The sequence below is a fragment of the Sinocyclocheilus anshuiensis genome, unplaced genomic scaffold, assembly GCF_001515605.1.
Source record: "Sinocyclocheilus anshuiensis isolate Anshui unplaced genomic scaffold, SAMN03320099.WGS_v1.1 scaffold1093, whole genome shotgun sequence".
NCBI classification, from domain to species: Eukaryota; Metazoa; Chordata; class Actinopteri; order Cypriniformes; family Cyprinidae; genus Sinocyclocheilus; species Sinocyclocheilus anshuiensis.
The window spans coordinates 445,731-467,555 of record NW_015555782.1 but is presented as its reverse complement, the minus strand read 5'-3'; the positions used below and the strand labels follow the sequence as shown (position 1 = coordinate 467,555).

General features: G+C 34.1%; 1 protein-coding gene and 1 long non-coding RNA gene across 2 annotated transcripts in view; one reads left to right on the top strand and one right to left on the bottom strand.

Moving 5' to 3' along the window:
- The window catches only part of LOC107674750 (NT-3 growth factor receptor-like), a 160,854-nt gene that overhangs the window by 60,839 nt on the left and 78,190 nt on the right, over window positions 1-21,825 (top strand). The window contains exons 3-10 of the mRNA XM_016468843.1: window positions 1,505-1,573; window positions 8,834-8,988; window positions 10,566-10,708; window positions 10,796-10,937; window positions 15,648-15,953; window positions 16,672-16,686; window positions 18,028-18,077; window positions 18,165-18,267. Coding sequence (XP_016324329.1) covers window positions 1,505-1,573; window positions 8,834-8,988; window positions 10,566-10,708; window positions 10,796-10,937; window positions 15,648-15,953; window positions 16,672-16,686; window positions 18,028-18,077; window positions 18,165-18,267 — 983 coding nt within the window. The remainder of the gene's footprint in view (window positions 1-1,504; window positions 1,574-8,833; window positions 8,989-10,565; window positions 10,709-10,795; window positions 10,938-15,647; window positions 15,954-16,671; window positions 16,687-18,027; window positions 18,078-18,164; window positions 18,268-21,825) is intronic.
- Window positions 1,494-20,206, bottom strand: LOC107674752 (uncharacterized). The gene is made up of 4 exons (XR_001632532.1): window positions 19,894-20,206; window positions 14,739-14,794; window positions 4,052-4,131; window positions 1,494-1,571 (listed from the first exon to the last, which is right to left on the bottom strand). It is a non-coding gene; the product is annotated as an uncharacterized LOC107674752 (long non-coding RNA).

Genomic DNA, 21,825 nt, shown 5'->3' with positions numbered 1-21,825 from the left:
TCAGCATCATTACTCCAGTCTTCAGTGTCACATGATCCTTCAGAAATCATTCTAATATACTGATTTGCTGCTCAAGAAACATTTATTATTAGCCATGTTGAAAACAGTTACGTAACATTTTTGTGGAAACCGTGATTCATATTTTTAAGGATTATTTGATGAACAGAACGTTCAAAAGAACAGCATTTCTGTTCAAAAAGGTTACTTTTGATCAATTCAATGCATTTTGCTGAATAAAAGTATTAATTTATTTCAAAGCAAAACATCTAACTGACCCCAAACTTTTGAACAATAAAATGATTTACTTCATCCATTGGTTTTGGGACTACAAGAATCATTTGAGTTTCTTCAACTGAAAAGTGCAGTCGATTTTTAGTTCCCAGCACACTTTGCGTAGGGCTGAATCAGGAGAATAAATGTGCAAATGAAGTGCTTTTTAATGTTTTTGAGTAAACAGAATGACATGTTAATGTTTAGAGCTGCCCCCTAAAAGTCGACTAGAAGAGGCTTGGTCGACCAAAATTTTATTAGTCGCTTAGTCGCAGAAAAAAATAAAATAAAAATAAATAAATAAATTCCACAGGTGAAGTCACGCAGTCCGTGACAGACAGATCGTTAACGGCTGGTCTATGTGGTAATACAGTACATTGGGCAGGACATCCAAACACTAGCCTATCATTCATCGACCTCAAATATGGCTTATCATCTGAAATATGTAAGTATTAGCAACTTTACATGGCCGCTCGATCTAGTGTTAACCTAGATAAATGTGCGCTCTTGTGTCTGTGTGGAGTGTGGAGCTGAACAACTTGAGGATGAGTCAATGATAACCATTTTCATTTTTGGACGAACTATCCCATTAACATGTATGTCGAAAATTAAGATAAATTAATTTCCTTTTTCCTGCAAAAAGTATTTTTTCTTTCTATTCTATCCTATTGTAGATAAAATGCATTATGATCATGTAGTGTCCCCTCAAAAAATTGTTGTTTACCAGTGTTCATTTGTCTTAAAGGGGTCATATGATGCTGCTAAAAAGAACATTATTTTGTGTATTTGATGTAATTAAATGTGTTTATGCGGTTTAAGGTTAAAAAAACATTATTATCCACATACTGTACATTATTTTTTCTCCTCTATGCCGAAAGGAAAAATTGAAATCGCATCATATGACCCCTTTAAATTTTGAAAAAAACATGTTAAACAATTTATTATATTTTTAAGGTCAACATGAAATCAAAATTGATGTGTCTCTAGTCGTATTGTGCTTAATTCAGAGCATCTTCTTGAAAATACAGAAAAAAAATCTTCATAATCTTTCATTAAACTGTACAAATTTGCTTCATCTTTTTCTCTTTTTCAGCCGATGTCACAAATCTCACAGGAAATATCACATTTTGGGAGTAAAATGTGTCACAAGCCTTGTGTTATGTTGATTTTATTGCATCCTGTGTTCACAGCTAAATCATAAATTGCTGTTCCTCTTTCTTGTCTCCTTGCACAGAAACCTGTCCAAGAACCCTCTGACGACACTCTCTTGGCAGCTTTTTCAGCACCTTCAGCTGGTCGAACTGTAAGTTCATCCTGCATTAGTTAATAGTATTTCCAAAAGTGAGATAACTGCATGCATTCAATTGCCAAATCGCAGTATTAAACACACCAAGCAATAATTCCTCAAAACTCTTTCTGTGTAGATTTTCTATGATAAGCAGCACTCGCCTGCTAAATTGGATGCTGAAATCCAGGCTTGATGCTCGATCGCATTGTTGTGTTCATTAGAAATGTTTTCAGCACTTTACTGTCAACTAATTTGTTTATGCGCCCCCTGCTCCCATCCTCCGATAGACTTGTGTGTCTGTCAAAGCAAAACATCTCCGGTGATAAAGCAGAGACACTTTTTTACATGTCTGCGAACAGTCGGTTAATTAAGACATGGCAGTGAAATGTATTGGTCTTGTCTGCTGGGAGCCTGACCTCATTTTCTTGTTTGTCATGAATAGTTGAGCAATATGCATGCACATAAAGTGATGAGTTTGTTTATTGATTGTGAGTGACGATGTGGTGTCTTCATGTTGCGCTTAAAATGACAAAACAATTAAATTCTTTTGAATTTGACACGTCCCGTCCTCGCTCTTCGTTGTGGCTGAACACAACTTGCAGAGCCGCTGACAATATGTCCTGCTTAATTTTTTATTATGCACATTTTTGGCCTTTCAATTCAGAATGTGTTGGGGGATTTCGGGACCGTGTGCATTGCTGTCTTTTCCCATCCTCCCTCCCGTGGATATTGTGGATGATATAAACAACGCATGTCATTTGTCCAAATCTGTCCTCCAGGAAATTAGTTTTACCAGAATCTGATTTGTAAAACTGTTATGGTGAATTAGGCATATTGACCAGGTGGGTGCTTTAGAGATAATTTCAGCACAGTTCAGTGCTAAAATGCAGGATAATCTTGCTAAAATGCAAGATAATTTGGTACTGAATTTAATAAGTGTTCAACTGCACCTCTAAAATGTGCCATTATGAGACAATATAAAAAGATCAACCTGGCTCAAGTACTGTTTTGTGTGATTCTTTGATTTTAGGCCATTACTGGAATAACTCTGTAAGGAATGACTTGTAAATATCAGGAAAATTATAATATTCAGACCTGGGAAAGTTGTAGAAATTAATGAATGTCACAGACATTTTTATAATGAATGTTAAACTGTCTAGTTACTCCTGTTAGTTCGTTTGTTATTGTTTTTAATGAGTGAAATCTACAGTAAATTATGATTAGAAGCTTTATCTAGTAATGATGAATGACTGTGAAGTGAATTTATTGGATAATAAGAAGGTGTGGGAACTTTGCTTAAATTATATCACTGTTGTAGTGCACATTCACTCTTAAAAATAAAGGTGCTTCACGATGCCATAAAATAACCTTTTTTTTGTCTAAATGGCTCTATAAAGAACCTTTAACATCTGAAGAACCTTTCTGTTTCACAAAAGTGTCTTTGTGGCGAAAGAAGGTTCTTCAGATTATAAAAAGGTAAGAAAGAGATGGTTCTTTAAAGAACCTTTGACTGAATGGTTCTTTGTGGAACCAAAAATGGTTCTTCAATGGCATCGCTGTGAAGAACCTTTTAAGCACCTTTATTTTTAAGAGTGTAATACCTTTATTGTAGATGATGATATAAACAACACGTCATTTGTCCAAATTTGTCCTCCGGGAAATTGTTTTACCAAAATCTGATTTGTGTTCACCATTATGGTGAATTAGGCATATTTACAAGGTGGGTGCTTTAGAGATAACTTGAGCAAAGTTTAGTGCTAAACAGGAAGATATTTTAGTACTGAATTTAATAAGTGTTCAATTGCACCTCTATGTGCTATTAGGGCCACTTACAGAAATAACTCATAAGGAAGAATTTATAAGGAATAATTTGTAAATGTCAGGGAAATTATAATTTTCAAACGTAAAAATTAATGAAAGTTCTATATTCAATGTAAATCTTTCTAGTTTTTCCAGTCAGCTCTTTTGTTATAGTTTTTTTGAGTAAAATCCCTAGTAAATTACAGTACGTTAAGAATCTTCACCAATTTTGTAAATGAACAATGTTTATTATTTTCCCAAGTGACCTGGGTCCACCAGATGACACAAACCCTTCATCCAGTGGACTTTTCAACAGCTTCAGGGCTTTTGTGAAAAATGCAGATTTTTGTATCCCCACTCACATAGTCTGATCAAGCCCAATGCATCATGGGTGTTTATACACATTATAAATTTTTTGCCACAGCCCTTTTTCTTTGTTTTGTCTAGTCATGTAGAATCGATTTTAAAAAATAATTTGTGTTTCTACTGCACAGCCAACTTGCAGTGTACATAATACCTTTACATTAAACATTTCCAAACAATGCCAGAACCGACAGCCAGAAAGAGTTTAGAGTTTATAAAATTAAACAGGTCATATACAAATGTTGCTTTTAAGTTTGCAATGTTAAAGGGATAGTAGCAAGACAATAATTATAATTCACCCCAAAATGAAAACTGTCATCATTTACTCACCCCTATGTTGTATTAAAACTGTATGTTTTTTCCTATGTTGTTTGGGCCCCAACGTTCTTCAAAATAGCATCTCTTGTGTCCTGCAGCAGAAAGTAAACAACATGAGCGTGAGTAAATGATGACAGATTTTTGTTTTATTTTTTGGTTGGACTATTTCTTTAAATGTCTAGGAATATGTGCATGATTTGTCAGTTTAAATGATGTTTCAGAGTTCCAATCGTACCAATCGTAATGTTCTTGCTGTCCTGTATTATCTGAAAGTGACTTGGTGATACATTCACCACTGGCATGACGTGTCATCAAAATGATTGATCATACGGTTAAACTGCACTTAAAATGAAAATAAAAGAATGCATTGCAATAAATCCGACAAAGTAATTGTCTTCAAGGACACTTAGTAAACAAACATTTGCAGACATACTTCATCAGCATACGGTCTGAGTGTCTCCTCTGTCTGAATGAGTGAGTACTTCCTTTTTTTCAAAGGAAGTGACATCAAGATGGGCTGGGGGTTACGGCTTATAGCTCAATTTTTCAGCCTGTTGTTTTGACAATATTCAATATGACTCTTGGGTTGAAATTAAAGTTCCTTTTATTGAAAAGAAAAAAGAAAAAAGAAAAACGCATATATGATAGAAAATATTAACTTGCTTGTTTTTTTCACTCACAAGAGCCATCCTTTCAGCAAAACAGTCATTATAGCCAATTAGATTCAAAATGTTTGATGCAAAAAGTAAAAGCGAGACAGATTTTCACTAATGTAGCAAAAAAATAAATATCAAAATGTGTGTGTGTGTGTGTATCATTTTAGATTAAATGGATGTATGGCTGAATGGAGGAAAGTAAAAGCAAAAAGCATAGGAAAGAACAACTGGAAAATCTGCATTTATTTCCACTGAACATAGTTTGTAAACAAACAAATTTGAACTTCACTGAACAAATTGCATGTATTATGGAGATAAATGGTGTAGATTGGTATCAGTTCTGTTGCTGTGGTGCTGTAATAATGGTGTAATCTTCAAAGCTAGATGAGATTCACGGGCATTATTGATTTTCAGACCCAGTGAATCCATCCTAACAGTCATTGTAATATAATATCAGCCTGAGGGTTTGGAAAAAGAATTGAGAATTTAGACTTTATCCGTTAGGACAGCGATTCTCAACTGGTGGGTCACGGGTCTGTTCTGATGGGGTCATGAATAGCAGAAGAAACCATGAAAATACTGAAATGCAGAAAACAAATAATAATAATAATAAATAAACCACAACAACAAATTTTAAATATGTTTTTGTTTACTTTTAAACAATGTTGATATTGTTTTGGGTCTCCAATTGTAAAATCTGGATTCTGAAGCGAAACCAGACCCACTGCTTTAAAGCACCACAAAGTTTTGTTTTATTCTTCAAAAAGACAATGATCCCATTACATTCCGAAGAGTTCTATGCATCTTACAATTTCATTTCTCAATAGCTTTCAGGTGCACACGCACAACTAAACCTCATCAGCGTGCATAATCATGTTATGGGCTGTCAATCACCGTTGATGATAGTCAGGCCCCCCGTTGGCCGCCGCTGGGTTATTCCTGGCAGTGTAAATGATGTCTGAGTTTAAGCTCAAAGCACATGTAATTACATAGAAAACAAAACGCATGTTTTTTTGTTGCTGTTGATAGACTCTCGCGCAACTTCTTAGTTTACTTCATGAACAAACTCTGTCACATTTCTGTCAGAATTACATTCAAATCATTTCAGTGATTCTGCCTGTCAGCTCATTCCATGTGTTACAGAAGCGTTTGTTCTTGCGGGTGACCTGACTCCTGGAGATTTGCAGAAAGGGATTTGCAAAATAATGAAGGGCTCTGAAAACATACAGTAGTGTATTTTCTAACCCGAGCATACAGATTAATGGACTAAAGTTTCACGCTGAGATCAAAGCCTGTGGGTAATGATATACAGTTCATCACGTTGTGAGCGCCTCATCTTTCTTTCCATTCAGCCACTCTGTTTTTCACAAAGTGAAATGTTGTATTGTTCCAGTAATCAATGTCCGCACACCAAGTACAGATAAGTGTTATCACATTCTCATTTGTCAGCATAATATGCAATTCATTGAAGAGTTCATTAGTTTTAGAAAGTATGTTATGTAATTTATATGTATTGTACATATAAATAATATTTCTTATATAATGTAACATTATCCTTGACACAACAGAATGTTTCTATGTAAATCAAATAATGATGCCCCCAGGATTGGAACTATTTACATTTACATTTAGTCATTTTGCAGATGCTTTTATCCAAAGCGACTTACAATTGGGGAATACATAAAGCGATTCTTCTTAAAGAGGCAATTTTCTAAACTATATATTCACTACCAAGTTTGGGGTGGGCAAGATTTAAAAAAAAAAATGTTTTTGAGAGATGTCTGTTATGCTCACCAAGGCTGTATTTACTTGAGTAATATTGTGAATTATTATTAAAATTTAAAATAACAGTTTTCTATTTGAATATAGCTTAAAATGCTATTTATTCCTGTGATGCAAAGCTGAATTTTCAGCATCATTACTCCAGTCTTCAGTGTCACATGATCCTTCAGAAATCATTCTAATATGCTGATTTACTGCTCAAGAAACATTTCTTAATATTATTATTAATGTTTAAAACAACTGTGCTGTTTAATAATTTTGTGGAAACCCTGATACATTTTTCAGGATTCTTTGATGAATAGGAAGTTCAAAAGTAACAGTATTTACTTAAAAAATTATTATTTTTTTGTTTGTAATATTATAAAAGTCAACTGTCTTTTTTGATCAGTTTATAGCATTCTTGCTGGATAGTATTCATTTCTATTAAAAAAAATCTTATTGACACCAAGTGTTTCATCAGTAGTGTGTATACTTTTTTGCATGAAATTGTATTAAATTGTTATTGTATTAAATTTTTAAGTATTTTAAGTGTCTTTGTTTTGCAGTAAAAAACAAGTTTGTACTCCAGAACTACTAGAAGTAGTAGTAGAAGCACAAGTACTAGAATGCAAATGCTCCTAGCTATGCAAGCTCGATTTCACACGTAGTTGCTTTCTGAAATGTTTCTAAACATTATTCATAATTCTGCAAAAGTACGTGTTGTGTTCTGAGGCATTAGTGTAAACTGCCTTCTGTAGGCATTAAAGCAAGCAGCTGTCTGCTGCAGTCACTTCTCTCTTTTTACAATCTTGCAGTTAAGTTCAGCTGTCAACTTGTTATAGCTAGCTATCTGAATAATAAGGCATCTGTTTTAATGTCACAGACACAGAGAGGAACTCTATTACCTACATCAGGACTGAGATTTGTCACGGGACAGTGCGCTTACAATGTGCTGGCCAAGTATATTTACATACTTGCATATGTTTCTGGTCTAAAATAAAGTAAATATCTGGAAGCTATTAAGATGTGCTTTCAGAGAATGTATCTTGAGGTTTTTTTAACATCTTTTTTTGCATAAACATATCATTTATAATCTGATGTTTTAGTAACTGAATCTAGAATTTCGCTGCTGGGAATGGGAATTGTGTGCTTTGTGCACTTGCCAGTTTTACAGCTTTGAAATGCAAATAGCCATGCTTTTTAATGCTGTTTATGTTATGCATCATGCATGTGACGTAAAAAGACGCAGCTGACAAAATGCTCATATGTGCAATGCATGTCATGCAATAGTAAATACAGTCAATTAGCAGATGCTTTTTTTTCAAAACAGGCTACACTTACCAAGCCTTGACACTTACTTTGTTTCCTAGCTGAAAAACTGAAATTTTTAGGAGTGTGTTTTTCCTTAATAAAAGAACATAAGGAGATTTTTACAAGAAAAAAAGATTTAGTTTATTATAATACAATACCTGTATTCCTATAGTTTAAGAATTAAAAAATTTACATTTTTGTAACCAGAATACCGATATTACACCGGAAAACTATTCTCCACAACGCAGAATTTGTAATTATAACCGAGCCTGAAATGCACCAGGACTCTTATTTTGAAATGTCTATGCTTTACTATTTCTGGATGCTCGTTCAAAAACACGAGGGGGATAAAATATACACTCTTATAACAATCTACAACATATTACAATGTAAAAACCATAAACTAAACACTGTCGCAATTCATCATGTGTTAAATGTGCATAAATGCACGGTATTCACTGATTGCGAGCTGCTCTGAAACCGCGAGCCTGTAGAATGCGCAACAGCACCATGTTTTGGCTTTGAACATGTAGCACTTATTTATTTTATGAATTGTAGCCTTTTGAAGTTTAATAATCACATTAGGCTGTATTGTGATGTTCCGTCAACAAATTTAAGACCTTTAAAAATGATAATTAGGATTTACCGTATGTTATATTATTTATAAGATCTTTGTGTTTTTTAAATAACTGCAGGGACTTGTTTTATTCGCACAGATGCTCCTACAGTAAATACATTTTATAGTTCTCACACCTCTATTTTTAGTGGCAAATGTGAGTGAAATGCTCCCGCCGTTGAGCCCTGCTGCCTGTGGTTATGAGACTTACTCAAGGGCATGATGGTGATTGCTTATGGATCTCCCCATGTGGGAAACCTACAAGCTTTCAGTAATCAGCCCGGGTCACTGTGCCACACCACCCGGGAGACATAGTGTCACAAACCTGCTGCTTTCAACCAACGCAGGCAAAGTTTGATTGATTTTGCATGGCCAGCTCAGAGTTAACACTGCATGAAAATGCTAGAGTTTGGAGATTGTATAACTGTTTGCTGTGTGTTGTTGACGCAGGAGGCTGGAGGGGGTCGTCTTTGACTGCGGCTGTGAGATCCGATGGATTCAGCTCTGGCAGCTGCAAGGTGAGGCCGGCCTGCACACCCAGCACCTCTACTGCAAGAACGGCGCAAGCAAGATTCGTCTGAGATCAATGAGCATTGCCCAGTGTGGTAAGACATCTTTCTTCATATATAATACAGCTGTAGGCCAAGCACGCACTACGTGTTGTTATATAAGATTAGATTATTCGTATGATGCAATATTTATCTCACATTATGATGCAGTATTGGGGAGTGAGGTAAGATCTGTCAGTTGTATTGCTCTCTTAATGAAGGAAATCATGCAACCATTTTTTTATTTTTTCTTATACTTTCTTTCTTTTCTTTTTTCTTTTTTTTTTGGTCATGCTACCAAAAAACATACAAATGACAACTGCACATGTTATGCTAAAAAAATGCAAACAATAATAATAATAATAAATTAATAATGTATCCATTATCCATGTCTAAAAATCTAAATCATACATGTTGGTAAATTGCCAGTTTTAGGGTTAAGGTTTGCCCCAAATTATTGCAATTAAGTCATGTATATGTGGCCATATTTTATAGATCAGTGTCATTTTGGTATTATTTATAAAGCATTACAGTATTTATTGATATTTTACATTAAATTAAAATGAAAACAGATATAACAATATCAGTTTCAGTAATTAAATGCTTTTGTCATTTATATAATTCATTTATTGTATATATTTCTTTTAAATTATTTTTTAATTTTTTTATTTTAGTACTTCAATTTAAATGTATTTATTTCAGTTAGCTGCAAAGGTAAGGGTTACATGTTTTTTTTTATTTTTTAAAGCTTTATTTCAGTTAACAAAAAACATTTTTAATGGTTTGGTTGTGTAGTTACAACACTGATATAGTTATATATCATACTATATAGTGATATAGTTAAAAACAGCACTTTATAATGTGTATATATACTGTAATAGTACATCGAAAATGATTGACATTTTTATTACAACTAATGACCATGCTAGCCATACTTTACACCAACTGTTATGGTATGAGCAAACAAAAAGACTGAAATACTCAAAATTCAGAAGGTTTACATCATATAGCATTCCAATTAATTAATTATGGGCTTATGGGCTTACAGTGGTAAAAAATCTCTGTTTTAGGAAGTATTTTGGCAGAAACTGTGGTTACTATGGTAAATTCTTGTAAACAAATTCTTGTAACAGCCCAGGGAGCGGCTAATTATCATCAGATCGCATAAATCAGTGGAAAATTAATAGAAATGATGATTCTGTCAGAAGAAATATGAAGTAAACATGAGTAAATATATCTATATATCTCCGTGTATATGCATATTTGGACTATAAGCCCTTATTTTCGCTGTTCAGTGAAGCTATGTGAACACAAATAAACCGCTGCAGACGTGACTGAATATGAATGAGTGGTGAATTTCTATTCTAAAAATGACACATACAGATTTATTATTTTGCACTCCTGACATAAATTACTAAATTACTGTCACTGCAACAATGTTTTATCAAAACAGTGGTCAAATATCGAAGCTATAGTCTTTAATCTTTCTACTGATGCACAGTTTGTCCAGATCCAGTAAGAGTGTGATGTTTTAACGTGCTGTTAAAGTGAAACAACAATAATCTGGGGCCGTCGCCTCTCTTTGACAGCTAAGGGGTTAAGTAATGTACATAATAGTCATTGTTGTGATCTAGACCTGCCAGATATCAGCGTTGCTCACAGTAACCTGACTGTGCTGGAGGGTGGTAACGTGATGCTCAGCTGTAACGGCTCTGGGTTTCCGGTACCTGAGGTGGACTGGACTGTGAACGGCCTTCACTCCATCAACACGCACCAGGTGAACGCCATTCATCCCACACCAAACACACCGTTTAACCTTCTTTTCAGTCTAACCATAGCATAATGTTTCTGGCCTGCCCTCCAGTCAAATGTCTACTGGCCCAACATCCACTCCATCAACCTGACGCTGGTCAACGTGAGCAGAGACGACAATGGGTTTGTTCTGACCTGCATCTCTGAGAATGTGGTCGGGATGACCAACGTGTCTCTTCAGCTGGCTGTGCTATGTACGTATATAGTGCTTATTACAGGTTGTCATGTCTCATACTTAATGGTGTTTGCTATTGCTCATACTGCAATGATACATCAAATGATGTGGCTTGGTGAGAAAAGGTATGCTAGTACTTTTAGCAATCAGAAGCCAGATCATTCTTCCTTTTTTTAAGATTTTACAGGCTAATTTTTGAATACCTAAGAGGAATTTGAATTCTTAAAAAGAATATTCTTAAAAATAGCTTCACACTTGTCTTAAATCCCCAAAGGTAAAATGTTTAATGAATTTATTATAAGTTTTTTTAATTTTAAGCATTACAACATAACACTAGCTACATGTAATATATATTACTATTATTACGGATGTGCACAAGTAAACTAAAGTGACAACAATGATCAGTAATTTACTGTAAATATTGATTGGTCATGATTATGTCTGATGCGATTTTCTTTTTTTTTCGGATTCTGAAATTCAGTAACTCTGATTCCAATATAGGGACCTAGTTTTTAATTTGATAAAAATTAAATAACATAATTAAAATAATACACAACTCATTAAAAAAAAATCACAGTTACAAAAAGAAAAGTCTGTCATTTTCTTTTTAACATTACCTTTAACATTTGCTGCAGAACGTGTAACACTTTCAGCTTTAAGAAACACACTGAAGCTTTTCATTTAACCACTGCAAAATAAGTTGAATGTACTTTAATTTTTATGGTATTTAATCTGCATCCTGTAATTGCTGCAGGTGTGCTAAGAATGGCTTAATTTTACAGACAAAATGAGGTCAAGATATCAGCAGTGTTTTCTGAATCTGCAGCGGCACTGCAAAAATATTATATATTTTTGCCTAGTTAAGAGCTTGTGAACTGTATGCAAAGAGAGTATGTGTGCTTCAAATATATAGATAAACATGACTGTTGTGTAGCCCTGGCTGACTACACATGCAACATAATACAGTGCAAAGTGCTGTGCAGTTGTCAATGAATCACTCAATTGATTCGTTTTAATAAATCACTCCATCTGACTGGCAAATCAGACTGAATCAAACAATACTAATTTTTAAGGTTTATGAAACTTAAATCAAACTAGTATTTGGTATGATAATGTATTTTACTTTCAGTTTTAGGGTTTTGGTGTATTAAAAGTAAAAGTCTGTAAAAAACAAACAAACGGTGAATAATTGTTATTCATGCCATTTTATTTAACATAGTCTGTGAATCCTTATTCAGATGTCACCTTAAAAATACATTTACTGATGTTGCAAATTTTAACACATAACACCTTACTCTCTTATGAAGAAATAACTGTATGGACACGTTTAAAATAGAACAAGGTACTAAATTAATTGATACAGCAATTAACAGCTCTGAACCTGTAAGTCTTTGTGTTAATTTAATCGGAGGGTGCGCGTGTGTTTAGGGAAGGCGTTAGGTTGTGATGCATACATAAAAATAGACCTGCACTGCACCGTGTTAAACTGGGTTAAACAGCTATAAGATGAGAATTAGCCAGAGGCAGGATTGAATCCGAAACATCTCTGCAACTTTTCTACGTTTTAATAGGAAGGAATGGAGCACTTTTGATGGCATTAATGTTTTAGGACTCAGATATGATCTGACACTCAGGCATCATTATGCTCATTAAACAGCACATGATTTTAAGACAGTGTGTAGATGAAAAGCATTACATTTTATCACTCTGCTGACTAATGACTTTGACGTTAAATTGAAATGACATTGGCAGGACATACAGGCGCCGAGTGGAAAAACTGTCAAGTTTGGTTTTGATAACCAAGTACATGGTCTTGTCTTTATTAAGTAAGAGTGAGTACTGATTTCTGATGGCTTATAAAACCTTTATAGCTAATTATATTATATTTAGGTTTTTATCCTGTTAATATTTGGTGTTCAATCAAGTAAATATTGTATATTATATTATTATATATTGTATATCATTTGTGTGCATATATATATATATATATATATATGTGTGTGTGTGTGTGTGTGTCTGTATGTCCGTATGAAAAATTAAATTTAGAAAATGAATAATAAATAAATTAATGAATTTTCAATTTGAATTAATTTAAATATTTTATCTGAATTATTTTTATTTTATTTTAAATAAAATATAAAATAAATATTACATTTCTGTATATAAATGTATTTTACATTTATTTTATATATTAAAATGTGTGTATGAAATATGAATGAATAAAATAAAATAATTTAATTTAATGAAGTGAAAATTAATATTTGACAAATGAATGAAATTATATTTAATATATAAAATAAAAATATATAAATATACATATAGTTAAAAATATACATACAAAAATACACAGTACACACACATTTATTATGTAAACACAAACTTTTATTTTGGATGTGATTAATCGCAATTCCATTAAATATTTTATTTAATTTTTTTATGGTAGCCACTGTAGACCAGTTCTTGACTATAATGTCAGAACAGACAAATGTGCTTTCTTACCTGACAGCATGGACAATCAGTCCTAAAGATCGGATTTGAGAAACATCATCACAACTGGGTGCAGAGTCAACAAAGCCAAAAGGTTTGGCCCTGTTCCACTGAGCTGCATTAATAATGCTAATGAAATGTGCACCAGTTGGATTTTAGCATTCCGATCAAAAGCTCCGAAATATGAGAGGCACATATGGGATGCACATCCCTCCCGTTCACTTTCTCTCTCCTGGTGGGATTGCAGCAGGACTCTCTAAATGACAGGCCTCATGCAGTAGTGAGAGCAGACAGGCCGAGAGCAAGGGTGCTGCTGCATGCTGATTCTAAAACACATGTCATCTGTTTAGGCGGGATGTGTGCCGAGCCGCTCTACGGGAGGGATATATCTCTCGTCTAGTCTCATCAGTCAGCCAAGCACAAATCACTTCGCCGAGAGAAGGCAGCTGACAATAATGATGCCTTCTCATTTGAATGACAGTGTCGGACAAGATGTTTGCATGCAGTTTACCTTTGAGTAGTGTACAATAATATACAGTCTGTGACAGCAAGATTACGAGCTGTCCTTCCGTCAATTTCTGCTCTGTCCGTTTTCCTTCAGAGACCCAATTTATGACCATAATGTGCAGGGTTTGAAATGAACACCCGCCAACCCGCCAAATGCGGGTAAAAATCAGCTGTGGCGGGTAACGCTGTCAAATCACTAGCCAGTTTGGCGGGTTACTTTTCGTAAGTTATGTTCACTCGTTAATTTCTTTGGGAAGTTCATGCAAGCCAAATCTGCGCAGGTTTAGCGCATTTATGCATTTGTAACTGCAGGTTAAAGCATCCCATGTCCCTCTAAGCTGCATTAACATGTGTAAATACATCTAAATGCCACTTCATATTCAACTTCTGCAAAGATACATTTTATTGATCCTGATTTCATTTGTTTAGTAACAGCCTAAATGCAGTATTGTTATAATTGCCTGGTTAAATGTAAGAATTTGACTCAAAAGATGATGCACACTTTTAGTAAAAATGGATTTATAAAGGTAAAAATGCCAATAAAAGGTAAAAATCAATCTAAACTTATTGGAAGATATTAATTTCTATCACTGCTACTTTGTCATGTAGACAGCCTCAAGCTGTTGGTTTATTTCAGTAAACCAAAGTTAATTTCAGTAAAAAAGTTAATTTCAATCCCTGATAATGTGTATATTAACACAACAGTGGGCCTTCTTTTGACTTGACAATAACTCCATTGTTAAGAAATCTTTGCATTTCACAAAAAGTGAGTCTTTGAGCCTTTAACTTACATTAAAGAAATTAAAATTGATCATCATTTACTCACTCTTCTTGTCGTCTGTCGCCGTTGTCAGTCTCATGTTGCGTGTTCTTTTCTTTTATCTGTGAAACATAAAATGAGATGTTAGCCTGAATGCCTGAGATCCGGTTTTCCATACAAGGAAAGGGAAAAGAGATTTGTATTTCCAAGCACATTTAGGCACCAAATTCTGATCTGTTTAAATCTGACATTTAGGACTATATGTACACATTGTAATTTCGCAGGTAATGAAATTAGAACCGTTTGCTGCCATAGTGTTGATTCCAGATACATAAGAGTCGTTGTGGAAAGAGAACAGAAATCTGGAAATTTGGCCTCTGCTCATGCTCAAATTATATATTTGTACTATTTCTTTATATTTTATTTGATTATTATTCAAACAATAAACTAGGTTTTACCCGTTTGTCAGCAAGAATATTTTAATCATTTAGAATATTTTAACATTTAGTATTATCTCATGTTGTGTGCATATATATCTGTTACAATGAATGATGATGGAACATTATCTCGCTCATATTTTGACATTTTATTTTCACAGAAGCATTTTAAATGCAATTGTCTGTGAAACCATGTATATAAAATCTATTTAATTTGATGCAGACACCAAGATGTGATGTCTCGTCTTTTACACACACAATAGAAATATATTTATATATATATATTTGTACGTTACACATTCAACAGTTTAGGTTTGGTAAGATTCGATAAATGGCAAAAAAAACTAAATTAATTACGTGTATTTCATGGTAGATTGGATGCCTTGTTTGTAGTGTTCTTCCCATTGCCTAACAGCTTACCATGGTAAATCTGTGTACTTCACTGATGAAAATTTGCTGTCAGCCATTCTGCCCTGTATCTCTTACATAAAAGCCTCCGTCTTCCTATAAACCCTCGGTTTTTCTTTCCTCCTAACAGTTCCGCCAGTAATCCTGAAGCTGGACGAGCCGGAGCGGCGGCATCACACCTGCATTGAGTTCACTGTGAGGGGCTTTCCCCATCCCACACTGCGCTGGTTCCACAAGGGCCGCGCGATCCTGCAGAGCGAGTATATCCGCATAGAGATGGAGTACTACCAAGATTACTTGGAAGGCTGCTTGACTTTTCAGAACCCAACACATTACGACAATGGAAACTACACCCTAGTAGCCTCTAACTCTCTCGGGTCAGTCACCAAAACCGTATATGGCTATTTCCTTGAGCCACCGTTCATTGAGGATGATGGTAAGTTATTTAACGGCTTATTTACTCTTGTAGCATGTGGTATGACTTTATTGATATTTATTGGGATGACTCTAAAATGTTATATATATATATACCTTGATGTGTGTGTCTGGTTATATATACAAAACAAATATATATGATGCTATATTATATATGAAGTTTGAGGTCGGTACGATTATTTTAATTAGTTCTTGAAAGAAGCCTCTTATACACACCAAGACTGCATTTATTTGTTTAAAAATACAGTAAAAACCATAATATTGTGAAATATTTTTATAATTTAAATTAACTCTTTTCTATTTCAATATATTTTAAAATGTAATTTATTCCTGTGATGCAAAGCTGAATTTTCAGCATCATTACTCCAGTCTTCAGTGTCACATTATCCTTCAGAAATCAGTATAATATGCTGATCTGCTGCTCCAGAAACATTTCTTAATATCATTGTTACAGTTGTGCTGCTTAATATTCTGTGGAAATCACGGTACATTTTGTTTTTCAGAATTCTTTGATGAATACAAAAGCATTTATTTGAAATTTAAATAAATAATGAATGCGTCCTTGCTGAATAAAAGTATTCATTGTCAAAAACAAAAAGTCTTACTGACCTCAAACCTTTTTTGAACAGTATATCTTTTACACATTTTTATGCTTAAAAATGTTTTCCATTTTTAATCTTATATAATTTTCTCTTTTTCCTCTTACGCTGCTCTTTTAGGAATAATTGAGTACAGTAAGTGCCTCTCAATTTTTGACCAAAAAAAAAATACAGATAGATGAAACACATACATGTGCTCGTTCTGCTTGTTGAAATTAAAACAACTATTTTGCTTAAAATAGACTATAATCTATGATAAGTTCAACATTGAAGAATTTGATAAAACAATATAATCTTTCATGCAGTATCTCTTAATAATAGCTCCTCTCAAGTGCACCAAGAACACAAACAAACTTTTAGATACATACTTGTATCTGTAAAAGAGGACACTCCTAATGACTCTGTACAGAGGTAGATTGAAGAATAGCCCTTATGAATTGCAGCATGTTTTTGGCATGTATACAAGCTCTATGCATTAAGAGATTCAGGATGGTGTAATTGTTTTCGTGTCCAGCGGAGGACGGCTCATGCTTTGGGTGCGTGATGCAGCAATATGTGAGCCCTGCTGCACCTCTGCCATTATGACTCAGTTAAATGGCAACTCCTCTCTGATACCTGTGAACAAGCCACACACAGGTTCAGACAAAAGCCTCCCCAACTAAAACAGTTGCTCAACAACTGTGGCTCTCAGGCAGCATCATAAATGTACAAGTCATGAAGTGAAACTGAAAATAGACATATCTAGTAAGGAACAGAAAGAATTCAATACATAGGGCGGAGCTGAGCTAGTTCTCATGGGGAAAGTTGTCACAGGGCTCAATAGTTAAGTCAAAATAAGATCTATTTCTTTAAATTCTGATATTATGAAATTTGGCATCACACTAGCATATAGGACTAGAGTATTTTTATATGCAGTACATACACTTTTCATGTTCGGGCTGGTTGTCTTAATTTTGTTGTTGGTTAGTGGTTGTCACATGATTTGATATGTTGTTATTTTATACAATTTATTACTTCTAATATCTATTGGGGGGAAACAATGGTTTATTTTTTATTACCTTATTTATTTGTTTGTTTGCTAGATTTTTTCCCTCTGAGAAATAAAGGTGAAAATGTTGTTTAGCTTTGTTGTAGCCAAGGATGAACATTAAGAAGTAAATATTAAAAGAAGTAAAAAAAAAAGTGTGACAACTAGAGTTTAGCATTATTTATAGTATTTATCATATATACTTTTATATTTTATTTTATGTTTTAGAGATTTTGTTATGTGCTGTTTAGTACTAAAACTTTTTCAGTTGGTTGCCAATGCAACATTTCTAATTTTTTCTAAGTTTTTAATTTAGTATTTATAATTTAATATTTATATTTCAGCAGTATTGCAATTAACAAAAATATTTTTATTAGTTTTAGTTATCAGCAACAACACTCATCATTTGGCCTCCTTTAATTGAGCAACGTCTTTTCTATTTCCTGTAGCTCCAACACCTGAAGATGAGGCGAAGAGTCCTGAAGAAGATTCATTCAGAGTAAGATGTTCTTTCTGTCTAAAAAAATCAAAAGGCTGAAGTTCTTCTTTAAATTCAATTGACTGCTTTATTGCTTTTTTCCTGCAGATGTCGATTGCTGTTGGTCTGGCTGGCTTTGGCTGCGTCTTCCTCATTGTGATTTTCGTCCTCATCAACAAATACAGCAGACGCAACAAATTTGGGATAAAAGGTATGACTAGAGTATTTTGCTGCATTTTCTTAATGTCGAAATGAAGGCAACTTCTTGCTCCATATTTTCAGAGAAGTCAATGGATATCTGGCTGGATGGGAATTGATTGATTTGTGGAAAATGGTCTCTTTACGACAGGAGTACTGTAAATACATTTTGATAAAAGACAACAAACATTTGTGTCTTAATGTGTATTTAAGTAAAAAGGGTCCAATTTTGATCTCATGTTAACGTTAGATATTTTCTTCCCAGTGAAAAAAGCAAAACTACCTTAATTCTCTTCATCCTTTCTTGAAGCAACACAATAGATTTCCTCAGTCTTTCAGCTGTCAATCATCTCGCGGGACTCTGTAACATTCTCCACTTTGGTTTTAGGCGATGTTTAGAGCCTGCTTTTAAACAGTGGTCTGGCACATCATGAGTCAGATAGGGTTTGGTTTGTGCTGTGTGGGTTTGTGTGAATAGAATTTGAGTTGAATGCATCCTCCAGTCTCAGACCTTGGGGAGGCAGTTGGCGGAAATGCCTGCGAGTCTTTCTTTGGTTAGCCTGACTTCCTCTGCTAATATTAAGGTTTATATCACTGTGGAGCTAGTGCTTTCAGAAATACAGTTTTATATTCAAACCTACATTTGTAGTAGAGGTGGGCAGTACCACAAAAAACATATGACGATATGAGTAATTCTAGATCACGGCAACTGTGTATATATATATATATATATCACATAATAGTTATTTTTGCTGAGATACAATGCATGAGATTGTTTCGATTTAAATGACCATGAGTTCATACCTACTGTATTTTTGGATAGTCCAGTGATTAAATACCAAATGAAAGGTACTTTTCTTTTTAACTCAAGTGTTACATAATGTAAAGCTGGTGTTGCATTGATGCCAATGGTATTATTTATATTAATAATCACACCATTGACCATATAACATATTAAAGTTATAAATATTATCACCCACAGTTCACCCATTTACTCACCTTTAGGTCATTTCAAACCTGTAGGCAATTTTTTGATGGATTATTTTAGGGGATGGGCATTTTCCAAAAATTTTGCATTCGAATATTTGGGCTCATAAAAAAACGAATATTCGTGTATTTAAATGAGGTTTAATGAGAAATACGTTATTTTTAATTATCAAGTTTTTGTCACAATTTCTGAACAAGCGTATGATTAGCCGTTACACAGCAATGTTCTACAACAACGTTACGTTATATCACAAGGTTTTATTTTGGTTGAAAACGTGTAAACAACAAAAAAAAAAAAAACATAAAAAAAGATTCATTCAAGATCAAGCAGAGCAAATGGAAGAATTACAGTTAAATTACAGTACAGAACGTAGGCTACATATACTCGAGTCGGCCTATATTTATTGTGTTTACATTGTTTCACGTATTAATTCTGAGAGAAACAATAATATCCACATGCTCGGGTGAAAGTTTGTTCCTCAGTCTGATAACAATAAGAACGCGCTGACAAAGATAACGTGTGCTAACAGTTTCTTAGCGCTTTGTGTTAAACCACTCTCCCTCGAGAAACCTTTATATATGTCTCAAGATCATTTGGCTATCAGATGCGCTCTCTTCTCAGCTCAATCGAAGTAGCTACAGCTGCGCTTACCTGCAGTCGTGAATGCAGTGATGGACAGCTGTCTTTCCTCAGTCGACTGTGTTTGGATTTCATGTGATTTCTCATTGTGGTGGTGATATTATGATAAATCAGTTTCACTCATTCATTTGATCAGAAGTAATTACATCTTGTCAGATCATTTAGTAAGATCATTTAGATCAAAGTAAATCCAAACTTCGCGAGGCAGATGACGACATTCTGTGATCAAATACTTTCAACTTGTTAACACGCTCCACAGCGCCACCCAGTGCATTTAGGTATAACTGCTTAGGATTTATCATGGATTCCCTGCATTTACGGCCAGCAAATCAACACATAGTAAAATTCGAATAGTGATTTTATTACTCGAATAATAATTTCAGACCGAATATTCGAATGTTCGACGATTCGTGCACACCCCTAGATTCTTTATGTATTTGGCATCAGTGCAAAGCCAGTTTTGGAACCATAGAGTTAAAAACAAAAAACAGTCAAAGCAATATTATAAAGTATAGTTCGAACTCTAAATTCTGATTGGATGAGCCATATTCAAAGTTACTGTAAAGAGCTGATACAATATGATTTTTTAAATATTTTGAAAGAATTTCTAATGGTGGCTGTATTTATTTGATCAAAAATACAGTAAATCTGTAATATTGTGATATATTACTACAATTTTAAATTACTGTTTTTTATTTTAATATATTTTGTATATTAAGATTAGATGTAGTGTATTCCTGTCATGCAAAGTTGAATTTTCAGCATCATTACTCCAGTCTTCAGTGTCACACGATCCTTCAGAAATCATTCTAATATGTTGATTTGCTGTTAAAGAAACATTTATTATAATAAACTCCACCTCATATTTCAGTCCATCATAAGTTCTTCCTAGTTATGTTCTTCCTTTCTGTCATTGCATGATGTGTGGGGATGAGCAATGATAATTGTAAAATTTTAAATATCAAATTTTACAATTTCAAGTAATATATGTAATAATTTTAAACACTAAAACAATAATGGTAAACGCAAAATGGTTAAATAAAAATGACTATGTAATTTCTGGTTTGAATTGTAATTTCATTTATAATAAATTTAATTGTACATTATTTGATCCTAGACATTGCATTTTTATGAATTGTTTCTATTAACCTTTGTGTGCTTCTAGTTATAAATTTAATTAACATTGGAAATTATTGCTGAAAGGTCCAAACTGTTTGAAATTTCCACATTTCTAAATTTCAAAGCTAAACATTTGACAAAAACTCAAAATAAAAAGTGTTTCTACTCCATCACAGTTATTCACCTGAGACTGCCATCTTATTCCAGTATTGCCCTCATTTCACTCAGTCTTTGAATAATGACTGTGTGTCCGAGGCAATATGTCAAAGATGAAACAAATTAGAGAAAATTATCTTTTGTTTCCCATCCCCATTGCAGACATCACATCCATCTTTGCTTTTCAAAAACTGCTCCTAAACCAACATAAACACATTGAGTTTATGCATAACCCCCTTGACTCAACAACCCTTGCTCTTTTCTCATATACAGTGGGTACGGAAAGTATTCAGACCCCCTTAATATGGGGTGCTGTGTGTACATTAATGAGGAAAAAAAATTAACTTAAATGATTTTAGCAAATGGCTGCAATATAACACAGAGTGAAAAACTGAAGGGGGTCTGAATACTTTCCGTACCCACTGTATGTGTCATAAGATGAAAACACTCTCTCACTTTGTTGTGACAGTCCTGTGAGAGACAGGAAATATGGGCTCCGTTCACTCCGAGAGGAACGGCTAATTATGTCTCACGATCACCGGCAAGGTTGAAGAGGCATAAAAGGATTGACACTCAAAGCGTGACGTCAATACGAACCCTTTTCAGCACGCTGGCCTTCCCACAATACACCACTTGTACTGTTTTTCTCTTCAAATCAGCTGGAGGTCT